General features: G+C 35.8%; 3 protein-coding genes and 1 pseudogene across 3 annotated transcripts; all 4 read right to left on the bottom strand.

Moving 5' to 3' along the window:
• Positions 1-316: 316 nt before the first annotated feature.
• LOC133199922 (putative nuclease HARBI1) lies at positions 317-4,534 on the bottom strand. The gene is made up of 5 exons (XM_061335724.1): positions 3,927-4,534; positions 3,032-3,144; positions 2,790-2,901; positions 1,762-2,048; positions 317-367 (listed from the first exon to the last, which is right to left on the bottom strand). The coding sequence occupies exons 1-5, from the start codon at positions 4,330-4,332 to the stop codon at positions 317-319; spliced, it is 969 nt and encodes a 322-aa protein (XP_061191708.1). The 5' UTR covers positions 4,333-4,534.
• Positions 4,535-8,311: 3,777 nt separating this feature from the next.
• On the bottom strand, positions 8,312-16,459 carry LOC133199921 (uncharacterized; annotated as a pseudogene).
• A 184-nt stretch (positions 16,460-16,643) lies between these two features.
• LOC133199920 (uncharacterized) lies at positions 16,644-18,272 on the bottom strand. Its single transcript, XM_061335722.1, has one exon. It carries the CDS (start codon positions 18,270-18,272, stop codon positions 16,644-16,646), a length of 1,629 nt encoding a protein of 542 aa, XP_061191706.1.
• Positions 18,273-18,434: 162 nt separating this feature from the next.
• Positions 18,435-20,395, bottom strand: LOC133199919 (uncharacterized). The gene is made up of 3 exons (XM_061335721.1): positions 19,667-20,395; positions 18,769-19,524; positions 18,435-18,665 (listed from the first exon to the last, which is right to left on the bottom strand). The coding sequence occupies exons 1-3, from the start codon at positions 20,393-20,395 to the stop codon at positions 18,435-18,437; spliced, it is 1,716 nt and encodes a 571-aa protein (XP_061191705.1).
• Between the last annotated feature and the right edge of the window lie 933 nt (positions 20,396-21,328).

Raw genomic sequence — 21,328 nt, 5'->3', positions numbered from 1 at the left:
AAACATTTTCTAGCCACATTTTAGCAAAATGCATCTATTGATGAACTCTTCTTGAACAGAAATTTTCTTTCTGAGATATTAAATACTGCAAGGTTTCAAAAGAATTGTAACAAATTTTACAGAAAATTACATCTTACAAAATGTTAATTTTTGTTCTTGTAAAGAGAGCACTTGTCAATTATTTATAAGACTGTTTTAAAGTTTTTAAACTACGTGGATCTTTGATTATTTTAAAAGCATGAACTAAAAATTGGTGCACACAATTAATTGATTTCAAATAAAGCAAAATTTTAAGACATCCAAATAAATGATATTTTCAAGAGTTATGGTTCCTTCCTATGGGACAGACATCCTTATATCCAGATACCTGTAATAAAAAATCTCTTGCCTTACTAATGATTCCTTCACTAAATCTGCTATCTAAATGCTTGTGTTCATTTATAAAGAAAAAAAAACTCTCAGCAAGTTTTTGGTGTAAATTTATTGGACATTGATTAAGAAATCACTGTTTGATTATTACATGTCAAGATTTTAAAAATAATTGTGTATTATGTAAATATACATGTAGTACTGGTATTAGTGTTTTTATTTTGTTTAATCATCATAAGTTAATTATATGGAATTTGACCAAAAGAATGTGTTACATTTGTATATTTTGCATGAGAAATGTTTCATCTTTCATCATTTCATAAATGTTCTAAAACAATCATACAGATACTCTCTCTCAACAATTCTCAGTGTACATCTCTGTTCTAAATACTGTACCCATAATTTTAGCTTTTTTTCTTATTTTATTTTCTTAATTCACTGAATTAACTAATTTTCTATAAAATTTAATTTATAATATCCTGTGTGTAAAGTGATACATGTAGCAGTGCAGCGTTAATATAATAAACAATTACATAATTAGTTACTTGCGTTTTCTTTTTTTGGTATCTGATATATCATTACTGGTAATTTTTAAGAAGTTCAAAAATATTTTCAAAGTGTTCATCGTTGTACTGAAATTTTTTTAATTAAATCTATATTTCAATGCCATATAAATTGTTTTTACCACTTATAACCCAAAAGGTTGTATAGCATGCATAATATAAATCAAGATTTGTTTGTAAAACACTGATTTCCCCCTGTATGGCAGCTTTTGGCGAAGGTCAAAGTCCAAGGTCTAGGTCAAAAGATCAAAAGTGTTGTAAAAGATAAGGACCTGTCTTAATGAATATGCAAGCCTAAACAACAACCATTCGGAAGTTATGGCCCAGGATAAAGTTGTTTTTAAAGTGGGTAAAACTCCAAAATCAATGTCAAAATGTCAAATTTGTTGGTACCCAAAGATTGTTCCTGTCACAAGGAATACACCTGAAATATGAAAGTTAGAGCTTCAACCAATCAAAAGTTATGGAGAAGGTTAAAGTTTTTGCGGACAAACAGACAGACAGACAGCTAGACAAACAGACGGTCGGACAGGGCAAAAACTAAATACATGTACCCTCGAATCTATAATTACGGGGGCATAATAAATTATGTATATCTGCATTCACATGTTCAAACCCTGTTATTCTTTTTCCATACTAGTCTATTATGATTTGTAAACTATATATAAACTCAAATGTAAATATCATACATGTATAGACAACTGTACCAGGGATACAGTTGTGGCATAATACTTTATGAAAAAAACGACCTACATATGTAATTTCTAACATCTTTGCCATCCCACTGATCCCTAACATTAAAATTTACATCCCCTTGGTTGATATATACGCCATCATCAATATCCAGTATGTCATTATGATCTATTCCTATATTGTGCAAAACTGCACAGGCCAGAGTGATATGACACGCCTTTTCAGGGGTTGTTCTTAAGCCGCTGTGGAGACATGGAAATCTCTTCTTCAAGATGCCAAAGGCCTGTTCGATGACAACTCTGGTTCTAGCGTGAGCATTGTTAAATCTTGCTTCCGCATCACTTGAAGGGACGGGGTATGGTGTCATTAGGTGGGGTTTGCAAGGGTAACCAGAGTCCCCCAAGAGTAGTCCTGGATATTGTCCTTAAATATAAAGAAATGTATAAGATTACTTGAAATTAAGTATCATATTTGTGCCCCCCCCCCCTTTTTTTTTTAATCAAACCGTGGCAAAAAAAATAGCTTTCTAATTTTTGAGTGAACTCAGTAAAAGTGCAGTAAGCGCTAATCGGTGATTTTCCACGGTAGTGACCCAGGCAATAATTGTCAATAGCAGTAAAGAATGGTTTTCAACCTTGGAAAGGGGGGGGGGGTCCTTAATATATGCACTCAATAATAAAATAGAAAACGTATGTGGTATATATTGAATTACAATGACATTTACAAATATTTGGGTCAAATGTCAGGTGCTTTGATGTTGGTACATGTACAACTCTTTGTTTAAGCCCTGTTCACAGAATTGTATTGTTTGTACATGTATATGCCTAGTTTTTATGAGATGATCGTTTACAGAATTGTATTGTTTGTACATGTATATGCCTAGTTTTTATGAGATGATCGTTCACAGAATTTTATTGTTTGTTCATGCCTAGTTTTTATGAGATCGATCGCAGTTCGTTATCTTCATCTTCAAAAATTTGAATCCAAACTCCAAAAGTTGTTCCAATTTGCCACTCTTAGGGAAATATCGATGATTAGCATCACACTTTTAAAGAATTTTGTAGAATTTACCGCTGTCGAAAAATGGGATTTCTTTCCATATACATGTATATATAATGATTTCAATAATTATTCAATTTAACAAAACTTTACAAATGAAGTTACCATTTTCAAAGGCAATGCTTATATGACTGTCTCGGTAAATCCTGCTGTCATGTACACTTCCAGGCCACTTGGCGACACAGTTCAAAATTCTAAATTTGCCATCGGAGATCATCTGATAATACAAATAATTAAATATTATTACTCGATAGAGATTTTTATAATTTTTAAAAATCTTTAAAAAATATTAATTTTACGATGGCCAGTGCAAATAATTATAATTCAAAATAATTAAAACAAATTACCTGTACATTTAGAGAATGGTACCCTTTTCTATTCAAGAAATCTGGTTCATTTTCTGAAGGTGCCTGAATTTTGATGTACGTACCATCAATGCACCCGAGGACATTTGGAAAACCTAGGACCATGAAATAAGTAACTATGTGAACACACAAAAAAAACATCAAGCATGTTGCAACTAATAAGGGAAAATGATAACCATCTTCTATTACAAAAGTCTTGAAATTATCCACTATTTTGACTTTAAGTTATTCTCAATTATTTTCTTTAATTTGCATTCAATTTTATTATTGAGGTAGTCCCCCCCCCCAAACTCCTGTGGATGCCCCCTTCTTAAATTAAGTAAGAGTCTTCAACTTCCCAAGAATGAGATTTCTCAGTCAATCACACCCATTTTTCGTTCCATACAGGCAGGATTGTACGTTTTCCTAAGTTTAGAGAATGGCCATGCATGTATAATACATTTACGTTATAATAAACTTTATTACATACTGTACATGGCCAATCTCTAAACGTAAGAAGTACAATCTGCTTGCATGAAACGGCATAGGTCGTAATTGAGTGTGATTGATGGGGAAATATTATATATTTGAGAAAGTATAAGTTCTTACGATTTTTTAAATTATTGTGTGTGTGTGTGGGGGGGGGGGGGTTTCCACACTTCAGGTACCTGTGAATCTCACCTTTCCCATATATTTTTTTGGCCAATTATGTGTACATGATGGCATAAATATAAATCGTTCCATATCTTTTCTTTCTTTTTGTATTTTTTTTTAAAAAGTTTTATTGCTGTATGCGAAAACAAAACGGCTTGATTGTTTTATTGATTCGAAGGATTTATGGTACGATGTAACTTGCACCCATTTGTTCTGTGATTACTTCCCCTGTTTTGTTGTTTACCTGCGATGGAATAGAAATGCTTTTTCACTCCATCAGCTGCATGTCTTGCTGGCATCCTTATAAATTGCCGTGACATCTGACACAAAGCATGACACACATCCTTAACCGTCCTACACACAGTGGATGGGGACAGGCTGTCAAATGTATCGGCTACAAAGGAATAAAAACCTCCGATGGCGAGAAATCTCAGTGTGGCCATAACCTGCAGAAGGGGGGTGAGGGCACAGCTTCGCAGAGTGTCTCTCTCGAGAAATCGTCTTAATAAATTCACCACGAACAAAATTGTGTCCGGGCGGAAACGATACCTTTTGAATTCTAAAGGATTTTCACGGTCAACAAGCCTGTTGTGAGCAACTCTCTGTCTATGTCGACGTCTACGACGCTGCCGTCGGTTGTTCACCGCCATGTTTGAGATTTTTTTAAGGACTTAAGTTTACTAACAAGGTAACTTAAGTTTTTTCTCAGTTTGAGTAAGAAAAAGAACTTAAGTTTTTTCGAGAAATGCAATATTTTGAGTTTTCTCAAATTTGAGATTTTTCTCAGAAATTTGAGTAAAAACTCAGACTTAAGTCTGAGATTTAACTTAAGATTTTTTCGAGAAATCTAAGCCTGGATCTTAGTTTTTCTATATCTCACAACAATACATATCTTGCCAATGTTTGTAGGGACTGACCCAATCACTAAGCAGGATGTATGTTGGCCATGTTGATGGGGAACTTAAATTATTTTTGTTTTTAATTTTTGCTATGTGCTATATCTGCTTGAATTTTTAAGTTTCCAAGCTACCTATATTTCCTATTATTACTACAACTAGTGCTTTTTAATTTGATTTTCTGTGTTTAATGTGGTGCTTAATCTAATTTGCTTTATGAGTATTATTTATTTTTTTTATTTGTTTATTTTTGTTTTTCTTTTAATGCAAATATTATGCATTACAATTTCCGTTTCGTTTCTAATAATCTCGGGGCTTCTTTGTTTTATTTACCATGTGTGTGTAATATATGTACATGTGTTTTTCGCATGCTTATTTATGTTGTATATTATTATTCCTGTGATATTTTTAGCTGTGATAGTCGGTTTAAGAGCTCTACAGAGCTCATGTTAATTGTTATACTATATACAAAATGCCACTTTAAATAAAATTTACTTACTTAGTAAGAGGCCTGTTGGCGAAATGCTCACCTTGCATTTTCCCCTCAATTTTATACATGAATATACTGGGTATTTTATGTAGGTAAAAATATAGAATAACTATTGTATCTTCATTATCAAGGTAGAGGTGGGAGTTAAGAGGCGAACACTTATGTGCAGGTATTATTGTCTTAATGGGAAAGGTCAGGTAACGCATATATTAAAAAAAAATAAATAGATTATAGCATGCTTTAAACACCTACCAAATATCCTATCCAATACTGTTATTTAAAACCGTAAATTAAGATCATTTATCTGTCCAGTGTTTACATCTCCCACAGATGCATGGAGGCTGCAATGATAACATCTCTGTGACGTCAGCAAACCGCTTTGGCAAAACTCGCTCCATTCTGACCAGCTAATAAACAACTTTACCAAATGGCACAGGAAAATAAATTTGGAATTATATTATATGTATACGAGCCTGAGTGTACAGAAGAAGAGCTTGAAAATCTTAATGATGATAATGCAACAGATGCAGTAATTATTCCTGCTGTGGAAGAAGGGTGTTTCTGTGAACAGTGTGAGGTAACGCTCTCTGCAGTGGAACGCATGTGTTGTAAACATTGTGATTACACATTGGCGAATATTGACAACTTGCAGTGTATTACAGAACACGAAAAGTTTGATTTATTAATTCGAAACCCAGATTTTCTTCAATAGCATTTATTCAGATAATGTTGTACAAGAGACAGCAAGGACGTACACCAGAACAAGTAAGATTAAATTATAATATAAACAACTACATGTACATGTATTGCAAGTAATAACATCAAATTTATAAGTTTTTATCACTAAATAGAAAACACGTGTATTGCAGAAAATTTCCATACAATACATTTTTTCAGGCAGTCCAGGTTAAAAGCTTATCGACAATTTGCTGGATATTCAGAGGGGATAAGTTGGGAAAATGAAAGAGGGTGACAATTCCAGCATGTGTTGTTAAAAAAAATTAGAAAACATTTCCCCGAGTCAAACAGACAGCACACTGGTTTTAAAACAGGTTTTGAAAGCATACAAGATCTTTATACAGTGGTTAATAAATAAAGTAGCATTTCTTATCATTGTTAAGTAGTTTATTATATTTAAAAAATTATTAAAAGTAAGATATCTAATGATAAAACAGATAGACATTCATTTCAATGTGATCAAATTTAATTGTTACTTTTAGAGCATATTGTCATAAACTCTTTTGAACCTTGATACAAGTTTTAATACAAGGTCAGTCCTATTTTGAGGTTGTACCACAGGCACTTGGGGTCTGGACCCCCCCCCCTTTTTTCCATTTTTTTTTCTTTTTAAATATGGAGTCGATTCACCTTTTTCCCTATTTTTGTATTCTAATATGCACTATATGTTATAAATAATGTAACTCTTTTTTCTCTATATGCTGTTTTTAAATATACCGTTTTCGACTGATACATAAAAAGAGAGAAGGCTTGCAACTCTTTTCTCGTCGTCTGCCTCACCTCGCTTAAACTTCGCCTGATTATTTATCTAAAGCATAAGAATACATGGAACATGCATACATCAATAAATTTGTTACACATTCTTCTTCCTTTTCATATTTCCATTTAATTTGTATGTGCCCCCGATTTGTAAATATTTCGATTAAATCAACCGCATCTAGGGTAAATTTTGTTCATGTGCACTAGCTGGGACGGAAGTGCAATAACGGTAACTCTAACTTTACAAATGTTCTGTATATAAATAAAAATTCAAAGCTTTGTAATAAAAATTTTGAGAAATGTGGTTGTCTAGCTCGTATGTTAAATGTTAATCTTCATCCATTAGAATCTGCTAGTTAGAGTTATCTTGTTATACAAAGAACTTACCGTTACATGTATTATGAAGAGAAAATTCGGGATTTTTTCCCTCTTTCATTTAATGTTCCGAATGACATTACACTTAATGATGACGCCCGAAAATACCGGACACTTCCGTCCCAGCTAGTGCACATGAACAAAATTTACCCTAGATGCGGTTGATTTAATCGAAATATTTACAAATCGGGGGCACATACAAATTAAATGGAAATATGAAAAGGAAGAAGAATGTGTAACAAATTTATTGATATATGCATATTCCATGTATTCTTATGCTTTAGATAAATAATCAGGCGAAGTTTAAGCGAGGTGAGGCAGACGACGAGAAAAGAGTTGCAAGCCTTCTCTTTTTATGTATCAGTCGAAAACGGTATATTTAAAAACAGCATATAGAGACAAAAGAGTTACATTATTGATAACATATAGTGCATATTAGAATACAAAAATAGGAAAAAGGTGAATCGACTCCATATTTAAAAAGAAAAAAAAATGGAAAAAGGGGGGGGGGGGTCCAGACCCCAAGTGCCTGTGGTTGTACTGGTGCAACATTTCCCTTTGACCATGTCGAAACTTGCAAAACAGTGATTGCCATTGTTTGCTTCTGCATAGAACTTCATCAAAACGGGAACCCATTTGTACAATTTGGGATAATACACAGGTTTAGCAACCAAGTTGGACACTACTTTGGAATATGCTGTTTTGTAGACACCAATTCCATGCTCATCTACTTTGTGACCCCTGTTTTGAGACATATTACGATCAATGACTGCAATTGCTGTTCCTCAGTTCATTTTATCAAAGTCAAAATATTGCCTTTTTGGAACATATTTTGTAAGAAGACTATAGTAGACTTCAAGATTGCCAGTGTGACAGAATTCACTAAGATGAGTAATTCCTTCAGTAATCTTTTGACCTGTACAACCTCTTTCAGGGCATTGTGTGCTTTTGAATTCTTTTTAAGCCACTTTTTTTTCCTTGCATCCTCTGGACTGATATTCTCATGAGAACATGATGTAGCTATTTCACCCTCAAATGTACGCTCATTTACAACATGATGCACAATAGATACGCAACCTTCCTGTTACAATTGTTTATCACCCCAATAATTATCTGAGTACCACCATAAATGGTTACATATTGCCTTAATTCAAGCAGACAATTCTTCACATCCACTTGGTATTAGATTTTGCAGTAATTTCTTTCTTACTGATTTAGCTAGATGCCAAACATCAAATTAATGATCAATGTTTGGAAATTCCTTTGCTACAAGGCTCCTAATCTGAACATGCCTATCAGTTGCTAAAATTTCAATTCTTAAGCCCTTTTCAACCAAATACAACATGCTTCTCTTAAATCCCCCAGCCTCCATTTTACTAGAACTTCCTGTTTCTGTAACTTTAACATTAACAAGAGCCACGATTTCTTGCGTTTCCAAATCCATTAAGGAGTATGCTCAATATTTCGGATTAAATCCAGGAGAGTCGCATCTACCATCTCCAGCTAACCTTAGACAACGATTTGAATCTTTAATTTTTTTGAAAATGTCTTGCATAGCATTCTAAGAATGGTCAACTACTGGCATAACTTTTTCTCTCTGCACAGTCTGATATGTCTTTTTGCTTATAAACTGAAGGTTCATAAAATTAACAAACTGAGAAATGTGTGTATATCTTTGACCTGCAAACAGGGTAGCTGCACATACTAGCAAATTGCCTACAGGCATTTTTCCTAACAGTGGTTGAGATGACCATTTCTTAACTATATGACCACCAGTACAAAAACCTGACACCTTGACCATTGAACCAATGTACTCTTTAATGGTATCTAAAGGGTCTATTGGGCATTTACAAATATTACATGTTAAGAAGTTCAGGATATCTTCTATACAATTTTCAAAGACAATAATATTTGTTGTTTGTACGAGAGATGAATACTCATCACAATTATCGTCAACATCATCTTCTTCATTGTCATCTTTTGAATCATTCATATTTTCATGTTCTTCAATTATAAATATGCAATCTCTGCTCTCATGACTTTCATCAACGTACAATCCTGGGGCAGAGTCATCCAAAAGAAAACCTACTTTATCTTCATCATTTAGACCTGGTGAAATCTTTTTCATTGGAGTAGAAGTTAAGATGTTGCTATTGTGTAATTCTCTGTAACTTCTGTCAATGTCCCTACTTCTAGTATTTGTGCAGTAACTATGGTCAGATGAAAAATGTTAGAGCTTGAGATGCTCAGTTTGAAGACAAATGTTGCAAGGGTGGCCACATAGCCATCAGTTTGAAGACATAGCCTGTATGGAAGCATACTCTCAGATGCCACAGGCTCACTCACAGCATCAGAAGTAGATGCTGCGATATTCTGAGAGTTGATATTCTCTTCTTCCTTAAATATTAAATATGGAAATATCTAATTACTAGAATCCTACATTTATTATTCCAGATTCTGCAATACCTGAGAAAATATGAATATATGTAAACTTCAATTCTACTGACCGTTCACGGTAGCTCAGTCGGTAGAGCGCTCGCTCCGTGATCGGGAGGTCGTGAGTTCGAATCTCGGCCGCGACTGACCTAAGTCGATAAAAAAAATGGGTAGCAACTGTTCCTTCGCCATGCGCTCGGCACTTTGAAGTGAAAGTTGCGGGTCCTTCAAATGAGACCTTAAAAACTGAGGCCCCGTGTCACGACAGGCGTTGGCACGATAAAGATCCCTCACTGCTCAATGGCCGTAAGTGCCGGGTAAAGGTCAGAATTTGAAGCCCTTCACCAGTATATGGTGACGTCTCTATATGAGTGAAAAACTCTCGAATGGGACGTAAAACAACATACAATCAATCAATCAATTCTACTGCATATTAAGTAAAAACACAAATATCTTTACCTGGTGATCAATTTCCTGAAGGATTTGTTAGCGATTTCTCTTGATGATCATTGTTCAATAAATCAGAAGTCAATGCGTGAGGCTTGCTAATACCTCGTTTATGAGCAAGTGATCTTTAATCGAAAAAAACAAAAACAAAATGAAATAGATAAATGAAATCTATTTATTATTAATTATTGGAGTCCACAGCTTTTAATGGCATGGGCGACAAAGCCTTCTACTGTCTGTTCTTACTTGGATCCAGTTAAAGATGCATCATATTTTTACCCATATCACACAAGATGCTTGGGTTTTCTCTCCATGATGTCAAGTGATTTTAATTTCGTAGGAAGCTCCATTTATAAGACCATCTGTTGAATCTAAGTTTCAGTCAACTCAAAATAAATGTCCTTTGCTCCTTATAAAATATTAGGAAGTTGCGAGTTTTTTAGGTCACCCGAGTCACTCAGGTGACCTATTACTATCCGTTCTCGTCCGTCGGCGTGCGTCGTGCATCGTGTGTTAACATTTGAACATTTTTAGCTTCTTCTCTGCAACCGCTTAACCAATTTCAACCAAATTTGGCATATAGCATCTATGGGTGAAGGGAAACAAAAATTGTGAATTTCATGGTCCCTGCCCCCATGGGGCCTGAGGGGTGGGGCTAAAACCACCAAAATTAATGCCATCTTTAAATATCTTCTTCTTTACTCCTGGACATCAAGCAGTCAAACTGTTGGCATGATTGTAATGGATTGAGCCCTCTGACAAAATTGTGAAATTCATGGCCCCAGGGTCAGGGGTTCTGGTGCTAGGGAGGGGCTATATAGATCATATAGTGAAAGTGCATTATTTCTTTGAAAATCTTCTTCTCTGCTCCTGGGTATTAAATAAACTAACCAAGTACATAGTTATGATGAGCAAGAGTGCCTCTTCCAAAATTGTGAAATTCATGGCCCCAGGGTCGGGGTTCTGGTGTTAGGGCGGGGCTCTATTGATTAAATAGTGAAAATGCATTATTTCTTTGAAAATCTTTTTCTCTTCTCCTGGGTATTAAATAAAGTAACTAAGTACATAGTTATGATGAGCCAGAGTGCCTCTTCCAAAATTGTGAATTTCATGGCCCCAGGGTCGGGGGTTCTGGTGTTTGAACTGGGCTCTATTGATTATATAGTAAAATTGCATTAATTCTTTGAAAATCTTCTTTTCTGCTCCTGGATATTAAATAAACTAAGTACATAGTTATGATGAGCAAGAGTGCCTCTTCCAAAATTGTGAATTTCATGGCCCCAGGGTCATGGGTTCTGGTGTTAGGGTGGGGCTCTATTGATTATATAGTGAAAATGCATTAATTCTTTGAAAATCTTTTTCTCTGCTCCTGGGTATTAAATAAACTAAGAACATAGTTATGGTTAGCATGGCTGCCTTTTCAGAAATTGTGAATTTCATGGCCCTTGGTCAGGGTTCCTGGTGTTAGGGCTGGGTTCTATTGATTATATAATAAAATTGCATTAATTCTGTGAAAATCTTCTTCTCTGCTCCATGATATTAAATAAACTAAGTACATAGTTATGATGAGCATGGCTGCCTCCTCAGAAATTATGAATTTCATGGCCCCTCGTTCAGGGGTTCTGGTGTTAGGGTGGGGCTCTATTGATTATATGCATGGTTATGATAAGGAAAAATGCCTCTTCCAAAATTGTGAAATTCATGGCCCCTGGGTCAGGGGCTCTGGTGAGGGGGGGGAGATCTATTGATTATATAGTGAAAATGCATAATTTCTTTCAAAATATTTTTTCTACTACTGGTTATAAAGTAAAGAAACAAGTTATAGTTATGATGAGAAAGGGTGCTTCTTCCAGAATTGTGAGTTCGTGGCCAACACAGGGACTTGAGAGAATCTTAGCAAAATCAGGTATATAGTATAAACCCTATCATACTATATACCCGATTTTGCTAAGATTGTCTCAAGTCCCTATGGTGGCCAATGGGTCAGATGTTCTGGTGTAAAGATGGGGCTTTATTTATTTAATAATATGGTGAAAATCCATTTCTTTGAAAATCTTCTATGCTTCTGGGGATGTTCAATGCACACAGAGTAAAAGTTTTAATATGCAAGGGTATTTTTACCAGAATTTTGAACACCAGGACCATTTAGTCAAAGTGTTCTGGTCCTGACCAGGGCTCTATTAACTTGTATATTCTGCTGAGCAAAGTTATTCCCCTTTGCCATTCACCTTTGATAATTAATCAATGTATTTGAAAGCTTAACAGAACAAGAGAATTATGTAAGAAAATATATTGTATAATAAAAAAAAAGTACTTTCATAGTTTTAATGACTTTGAAATAATAGATGAATAAAAATGAGACAAAAATAACTTCTCTTTTTAAATGTTCTTCAAAGGCCAAGAGAGGCCATTGTGAGAAGTAATAATATGGGGTTAAATAGTAGACATTTTGTTAATAGTCTGCATGGGAATAGTGATAAATGGGGGGGGGGGGGGGGCAGATAGATACTAGACCAATTATTTTGTTATTGCTGATGATACTATTTTTCTTGCTTTTGGGCAGCAAAGCTTCATTTATCAGTTTAAATTGTTGTATTGTACTCAGGTGACCGTTAAGGCCCTTGGGCCTCTTGTCTTTTATTTCTTTGAATTTGTGAATGAGTCAAAGAAATTTGTGAATGAGTCAAAGGACTTTATTGTCATTTCTGATGATGTTGATCCAACCACCCTATCTTTGGCATAAATCATATACACTGGATTAGGAGAGGTACTAATAACGGAACTCTTGAACATGTTTACAGACTCGTTAGTAGCAAATACTAGTAGAGGACATGCTTTCTGATTGTATTCAGGTGATCCCCTATCTATAGTTCGCTGCCTCAGAAGGATGATATCTTCCTTTGTTTCCAGACCAGACATGATTCTGAAGTCAAATGAAAAAAGCGGATTTATCTGGACGACCCCAAATAGGCTGTGGGCCGCCTTAGCGCCAAGAAGCTGTGGGGTACATGGTGTAAAATCCTGCATTCTGAGCATTTCCTGGCACATAGTTTTCACTCTAAAATTACTATTTTAAGGAGAAAAAAATTACAAATGTTACTTGTTACCAACGTTTTATCGTAGCCGTTGACACTTGATTATCAATTCACATCTTTTATTCGTTTATTACAACAATCGATATTTCCAATAAATCTTCCAACAACTGGCTGAATAAATACTTGGAACGACATCTCTTAACAATTTTGATTCTCTAGACTTTATTAACATTGTACAATTTTCGCATCCATTACCGCGATCGATGCATCTAGTAAAACTTCCATCGAATGGTTGAATTCTAAAATCCAATAACCAATGAAATTGCACATTACATTTAATCAATGAAGTAGGAATAAAGTGAAGCAAAAACGGTATAATCTAAAAATATAGAGATACTTAAAAAAGCGGAATACGAATTTTAAATCGGATTGAGGAAATCTGAATAGCGGAATTACGCTTTTAAGCGAAAAGAACATGCCTGTGTTTCATTGCCTTCCCTTAAGCGGTTTAGAAGTTCTGCAAAGTGTCGGCTCTCTGCCTGCCGCATGATTTTTTTTTTCAATTCAAACATTTTAAATAAATCTGTCCAATATTATATCTATCCAAATCTATCTTAATTCACATATTAAAATGTTATGTCCTTATGTTTTACTTTTATCTGCACTGTGCAAACTAAATGCAAAAGTCGAAAAGTATACAGCACTTACTTGCAGTTTCTTGTATGCAATCGCAAATGAGTGCCAAAAAAAAAAAAAAACAAAAAAAAAAAACCACGGCCTCCTAACAACCAGATATATCTTAAACTTATTAGAACCCGACACTCTTAATGAAGCATTTGGTCAATTGCATGACAAACACATACAACAAAATCATGAAAAAGCTAACATCTAATATAATTGAAACAACCATGAAGACATAATAATTTTGGAACAAGCAATAAGAAGTCTCAAATATTAACTATAGAGCATTACCTTGAATATATGTGAGAGGAAACGGACATCAGTGATATAATAATATGGTATTAAAATGTCTTAATCTAGGTACTCCCACTCTGTAATTTCTTGTATGCGCTTACCTTTGTCCCATCGCCCGCGTGGCGCAGTGGTTAGAGCATTCGCTCTAGAGTCGCGGAGTAAGGAGTTGATCCTTACGTCGCGGGTTCGAATCCCACTGGGACGTGGAGACCGGTCCTTCGGATGAGACCGTATAAACCAAGGTCCCGTGTCGCAGTAGGTGCTGGCACGAAAAAGATCCCTCACTGCTCAATGGCCGTAAGTGCCGACTATAGGTCAAAAATTTGTAGCTCTCCACCGGCAAGTGGTGGCGTCTCCATATGAGTGAAAAATTCCCGAGAGGGACGTTAAATAATAAACAAACAAACCATTGTCCCAATCTTGGCATTTATTGTGACTATTGCTGCTTTCCCTTCCATCATAAACCTTTAAATGGCATACGCTAGAAGCATAAATGAAAAACTTGTACATTTATAGTACTTACCAGTCACAATCAATATGAACATTGGGTCCTTGAATCATACTACTATTGAATGTATCACTTAAAGAAGCTGACGACTTAGGTCAGTCGCGGCCGTGATTCGAACACATGACCTTCCGATCACGAAGCGAGCGCTACCATGACGGTTAATACTTATAGAAGCACTCGTATTTTTTGATTGCTTAAGAACTGGGTACGGGAAGCCCAAGAATCGGCCCTGTTAAATCGGCAAATATTAAACGCAGGTTTACATTGTATCAATTGTATCAAGTTACTGTTGAGGTTTCCCTGTGTGTGAAATGGGTAACAATTTTTTAAGTCAAGCGCCCTCTCATTTATATAACGTTCAAAACCGGTCTTATATTCCGGAATTCCCTTATTTTGGACGGTTTCCTCCTCTTCCAGTCTATATTTAAATATGGCCGCATCCGAGTATGTATGCGAAACTTGACAGAAAGAACAAATATAACTCGATTTCTAATATTAAAGAGAAAAAATGACCTTACAAAAGTGCGGCCACATCCGTTTTTACAAAAAACAGAAGTTGAGAATGCTGCATTTTTGGATAGACGTCACTTTTCCTCCACAATAAATCTATACTTTTAAAGAAATTAATTATTTAATCCTATACCTGAAGGATTTATTATCTTTTATTGTCTTCTAAATTCAAGTCTGCATTTGAAAAATAATTTGATACAATTTTTATGCAAATGAAAACCATGTACATGTAAACCTTTCTCAGTGAAATTTACATTATATGTAAATTAATGACGCAATGCATTGAAAAAAAAATGACGTCACAAAGTGCAATCATGTTGAAAATATGTTCTTGAAACAAATTCTTCAGTCTTCGCAACTATGATAAATATTCAATCAAAATTTACAGCGTACAAAAGTAATAACGACATAAGTTTTGGTGGTTCAGACAATTAATTTACATATTATCATACATCATAACATGAATAACTCCAATTAAACCGCGCGTCTCCTTGATAGTGGATATTGACTTTGACTTCAAAAGAAGTTTTTTAAAAACATTTTTATTGAAAATCATCAGCTTTCTTAAGTATGTTTTATTCGTTTTCAGTTCATATATGTCTGGGATTCATGAATATCAAAAGACAATAGCTAGTGATTGGGGCGGGGAAGGGGGGGGGGGAGATGGGAAACTTGGTGTATAGCAGTCACCATTTGAACATTTCTTTTCAAAACTTGTTATCCTTGTCACTGTATTGTAGCAGATTTTTATTTGACAAAATTAATTATGTCACAAAGGATTCTAGTGTTTTATCGCATAATTAGGAAGTGTTTTATATATGACATTCATTGAATGAATGCTGATCGGAATATTGACATCAGTGTTTCAAGTAAAATCGGGTTTAATTTATAATTTACTTTTAGATAAGGAAAAATTAACAAGAAATCTGTGAGCGAATGCTCACTAGTAATACCCTCGCTCTGCTGTGAATTTATGCTCTTATGTGAATAAGTTCAGTTAAAGAAATATTGTAGTTACTAAGAATTTATCTTCATTTAAAGTTAATTCTTTTCATCATTAAACTTAAGTGTATCCAGAAAGTTAAAAAAAAAACATAGGAACCAAAGCATCTTGTCAGAAATATATTGTGTTTGCTTTCACATGATCATATGATATGTACTATGAATATAAATCTATTATGAAATTATTCAAATTGTTCAAAAGGTTCTATTCAGGTTTTCCTCTGGTCCATGGCATCATATTTAAAAAAGTTTCACCCAAGGCACAGCCACATGGATATGGAAATGGTCTGAATAATGAATTGGAATCACATTTGTAATTTCTGATTCATCAAAATGTTTATTGATGAAAACATGGTCAAGTGAGCCTCCTTTTCTGTGAGTTGGTGACTGACTGTAATCAATAAATCCGTGGTACCGAAACAATTCATTTAATGATTTGGCTTTAGGATCTGTCAACTTCAAGTTGAAGTCACCACATATTATAGTAGGAGCAGCATCTGTAGGAGTGTGACCGATTAGTCTGTCAAGCTGCTTGAAGAACAACACATTTTGTGTATTTGGTGGAACATATAGGAGAATAAGTATGAGACATTTACTTGGATTCATCCTACAGGACAACACAAGAGACTGGTACTGCAAATTGACACCTTCACAATGCAATTCTGATACAACACGAAATGACTTCTTCACATAGGTTGCTACTCCGCCTTGAGGTCTTTTGTTTTGAACAGAATAATCTTGACGATACAGATGGTACTCTGAACTAAGTTCAAGACTCAGTTGATACTTTTCAGTGAAGCCAGGTTTCAGACAATGCTACAATGTCACTGGTGCTGATGTACTGGTCCACTGAAAGGCACTGGAGGTGAGAACAGAGTGAATTAATGTTAAGTACACTGATTTTAAAGAAACTATCTGATGGTGCTGTAACAGAACATGGAATACTCAGTTTAAACTTGTTATCCTTTCGAATTCTCTCCATTTCTTTGACTGTCCTGGGGTCAGAGGTGATCTTTGATGATTGAAATTCACCTAGAATGTAAAGACCTTCTTTAGTTTTTACCCTGCTTAATGCAGTATACATTTGGCCAGCTTTGAATGTTCCTTTCATTGATATCACTAGATTATCAACAGTTCTACCCTGGGCTTTATGAGTGGTAACACCCCATGCAAGGGTTAGAGGAAATTGTGTCCTTTTTGCGCTTACTTTTCTATGTTTTACAGTTACCTCATGAACTGAAATAGGTGTGGATATCTCATCAGGAACAATTCGCTGAAGTTTGGATCTTAGCTTTTCACCAACTCGATGTTCATCAAAGTGGACTAAGACATATTTAGGTCTGTAATCATTAAACTGAGGGTCAGATGGATCTGGATGCTGAGGTAGAAAACCAGTCACTGTTCCTGTGGCAGAGTTGGTTAATCCATCACAAGTATCTACATTTGTGGTCATCATAACTCTTGCCCCTTTAGCTATTTTCAGTTGTTGCAACATTCCACCTGGTTTCTTCTTTTCATCGAATGTAATGTTTTCAATATGACCAGTTTGTTGATCTGTCTTGGAGTCAATAGCTGACACTTTAATTACTGGTGAGTCTATGCTCTCTAACATTCGATTATGTTCATCAACATCTTTATTGAAAGCAAATATATGCAGTGCTTGTTTAGGATATGTTGGTGAGGAAACATCAGTTTCTCTGTTTTTAATGAGCTGTATATCATTGTCAGTATGCTTAGATGATCTTATTCTGTTAAGAGCCTCAGCGAATTCAACGTCATCTTTCTGCCGCATTATTTGATGAAGTTCCAGTACTCTAAAATTTTTCTTCCACAATGAACCATACATTGATGCAATAGAATCAGAAACTGTGTCAAAAACTGGTCTTTGGGCGACTGGTGGCAGCTGGGAGAGGTCACCTACAGCTAAAACTGATACCCCACCAAAAGGCTCATCAGATGTCATAATCTCTGACAGACGTCTGTGAACAGTATACAGGTGATCAGCTCCAACCATGGAAATCTCATCAATTATCAAAAGGCAAAGATTTCCTAGTTTTTCTCGCATACTAGACAACTGTTCTCCTGAAAGTCTGATATAGTCATCACGCTTGGACTGATTAACTGGTAAACTGAATGCAGAATGTAAAGTGTGGCCTTCTATGTTGAAAGCAGCCACACCAGTGAAAGCACAGACCATAACAACAATGTCATCTTCTCCTTGCCCTACACCCAACAATTTGTTTGCTGTCTGCACTATGGTTCTAATTAAATGCGACTTGCCAGTGCCTGCTCCTCCAGAAATGAAGACATGGAATGGCTTTGGACGTATCGCTGTTTTATAAGTCATTGACATTTCTATGCACCATTCAACAATGAACTGGTGGATTACTTGCTGTTCAGTATTGAGAGACACTGTCATACTAAGCTACTGCTGAGCTGATATCTTCCTACTGTCCAATTCATAATGATAAGCAACCAACCCAAGATCTGATGTTTCATTTCCATGCACAGGAACAATGGCCTCAAACTCTGGATCTTGCTGTGCTCCTCTGTATCTATCTTCCCTCTCCTGTTGTTCTGTTTATGGGGCTAGTGATGCCCACGCATCTTCAGGAGGCCCATTTTCTTGTAGTTCTTCAACAGCTTGTGTGTACTCTTCATTGTTTGGTTCATAATAGTTCATTCTGTCGCAGAAGGTTGGTCTACAATTGAAGTATTGTCTTTTATATGTACCATCTTCATTCAACAGGTCTTTGGTTTCATCTCTCCATGGTTTGTACAGTAACAGTTTGGAGTGATAGTACTGCTCAGGCTGTTTCAAAATGGTGAGATCTGATTATGACTGGTCTTGAACGGAGAGTCAAGTTCATTGATTTATTTTTCAACTTTATGGTTTTAGGAAGGTTGTTGATTACAGTTTCTGGATCAAGGGATTCTTCATCTAGCAGGTCTGGATCTGAGTTGGTATTTGTTTTGCGAGCATATGAATTATTTGCTGCAAAATCTGCAAGGCAAATGTGTTCAATGCAATCAGGTCTAAGTTGATATTTTTCCAGCATGCCTTCCTGGTATAGGTTTTCATCATCATCATCAAGCTCCTGTATAACTTTCATGGGTTTCAAAAGTTTTGTCCTATTCTCAGCTAAATCTGTATGAAGGAAAATGACCTGCCGTGATCCTTTAGTGAGTGGTAATGGCAATAATCTGTACACTGCCTCTTGGGCACTGACTTCACGATGGGAAAGGAACTTCTTAGATACAGTCTCCATCATCTTCTTTGGACCAGCTGGTGCTGAGTTCTTACTAACAGACTTTAAGACATCACCCAATGTTTTTTCTGGTTTGCTTACATATGATGCCACATACATTATACAGGCATAAACATTCGTGACATACTGAAGGTCAAGGTTTGCCTGCCAGGCTTTCATCAGGGTTGGGCTGTAATTGTTAATAAAACAGTCAGATGGATTACGTCTGTACAGTACAGCAGGCTGGCCTTGCTTTGTTTTTATCCAGGTTAATGCTTTCATATACATAGCTTCAGGAATTTCAAATTGTTCTAACAAAGCTTCTAATGTAACTTCTGGATCATGTTGTACATCTTCCAGTTTACCCATAACTGCTGTCAACAACTCTGTGTAGATTGTCTGTGTTCGTTTGTCTGGTATATCCTTTGGTGGAAACACCACATTTTGTTCCATGGGTTTTGCATGTGAAAGAGTGAACATGGCGTTGAACAGTTTGAATCAGAGATGCAAGATGATCATCTTGTGGAATTGTACATGAAACATATTGATCAATGAAGGCAGTTACATCTTCAGGAGAGTTTTGTGATATTGAAGGTGCGTTTTTAACCCACAGTAGCATATGACAATGGGGTGATCCCCTTTGCTGGAATTCTATCCTGTATTTGAAATCTTGTATTTCTCCGATGGGTTTCGACTTTCCTAGAACTAGTGTTGACATAAAGAGCTGAAGCCTATGATCGAAATGCCTAGCAGCTGTAACAGGATTAGTTCGTAACCAAGTGCTTTTTTGTTCCCAAGTCATGTTTTCTACTTGTTCATCTGACATTTTTTGATTATGTTGTGCAGCTATCACTTGAATTGTATCTTTCCACTTCATATCAGCAGAGGACAATGTTAGGAACCATGTACAGCTTCCCAGTTGTCTTATCATACCCAAAAGATCATACAATAATTTGTTAAAGAAGGCTGGTGACCCACGAACATTTTGTAGGAAATGATAGCTAAGGTCAGAGCGGGCTAAGCGTCTTATGTCTTCAGCATTCTTTATCTGGCCTGCTGTTATTTTCTGTACCTGATGTTGTCCTTTACATTTTCTCATGGCAATACTTAGACAGTCAGCAACTTTTTTAGCTTCACTTCGGTATTGAGCATAAAACAAATACTCTGTGGAGGCTGCAAAGCGGTTGTCACAATTGAGAATTCTCTGATTGAAGTATTTTACTAATGAAATTGGTCTGTCACGCTGACAGTCAAATCCAAATGTTCCTTTAGGAAATAATGTAGGAAAGGCCATTTCTTCACTATGTTTATCTGCAAATAGCCCTATTGGCCTTCACCTGGTGCTAAATTCAATAAAAAGTCTTTGTCTGCACTAATGTCTCTTGGTTGTAAACAAGAATCAAAAGGCAAACCATTTGCTTCTGATCGATCTTCTATTTCATTGTCACTTCCTTCATCGTCTGATTCCTGGCCTTCTTCTGACGGTTGATCCATCTCATTGGATTCACTAGGTAAAACGTAGTGTAGTACCATTGTCTGATGTCCTATTGCTCGTTAGAGCCTCCCATAGATGTGGATTATCTTCACTGCTGTCTTCTGGCCAGTTATCATTGATTATGATGTCCTAGTAATGAGGATTCTGTTGTACATTCTTAAGATGTTGTAAGGATTTCATAATTTTCCAAGGTCTTATTGACTGAACAATAACATGACCTCTATACTCTATCTTACGTTTCAGTTTCACTGTTATACATGAGGAAGATGAGGCAATATGGAACAGGTCTCCTCTGGATTTACTGGCACATTTACCACGCATCCGTGTACTGCCTTCTGCTTACCACGGGGCAGAGCAAGGATTTTCATAAAGGAATCCTTTTGCTTATTAAGGTTGATTCTAATGTTGACAAATCTCTTAACTGTTCTGGTAAATCATCTAGAGTTAATGAATTTGCCACAGCTTGCATAGGCATCATATTACGTTTCAAATTCCATGTGCAGGTAGTGCAAATGTACTGTTCCCCATCAATACTTTTCTTTTGTGTATTGCATGTTTCTACCAATTCTTTGTCACACATAGTAAAGACATTTTCATTGTACAAAACAACACATTCCCTGTACATTAGTCTATGGCAAACAGAACATATATATGTTGGTCCTTGTTTGATCATCTGCAGAAAAGTTTGTATTGCATTGTAAGCTTCAGATGTTTTTGCTGCTCTTTGTTCCT

Source organism: Saccostrea echinata, unplaced genomic scaffold, assembly GCF_033153115.1.
Source record: "Saccostrea echinata isolate AGI-Se365-2 ecotype Australia unplaced genomic scaffold, CSIRO_AGI_Sech_v1 ptg000036l, whole genome shotgun sequence".
NCBI lineage: Eukaryota > Metazoa > Mollusca > Bivalvia > Ostreida > Ostreidae > Saccostrea > Saccostrea echinata.
This window is presented reverse-complemented; position numbering and strand designations above follow the sequence as displayed.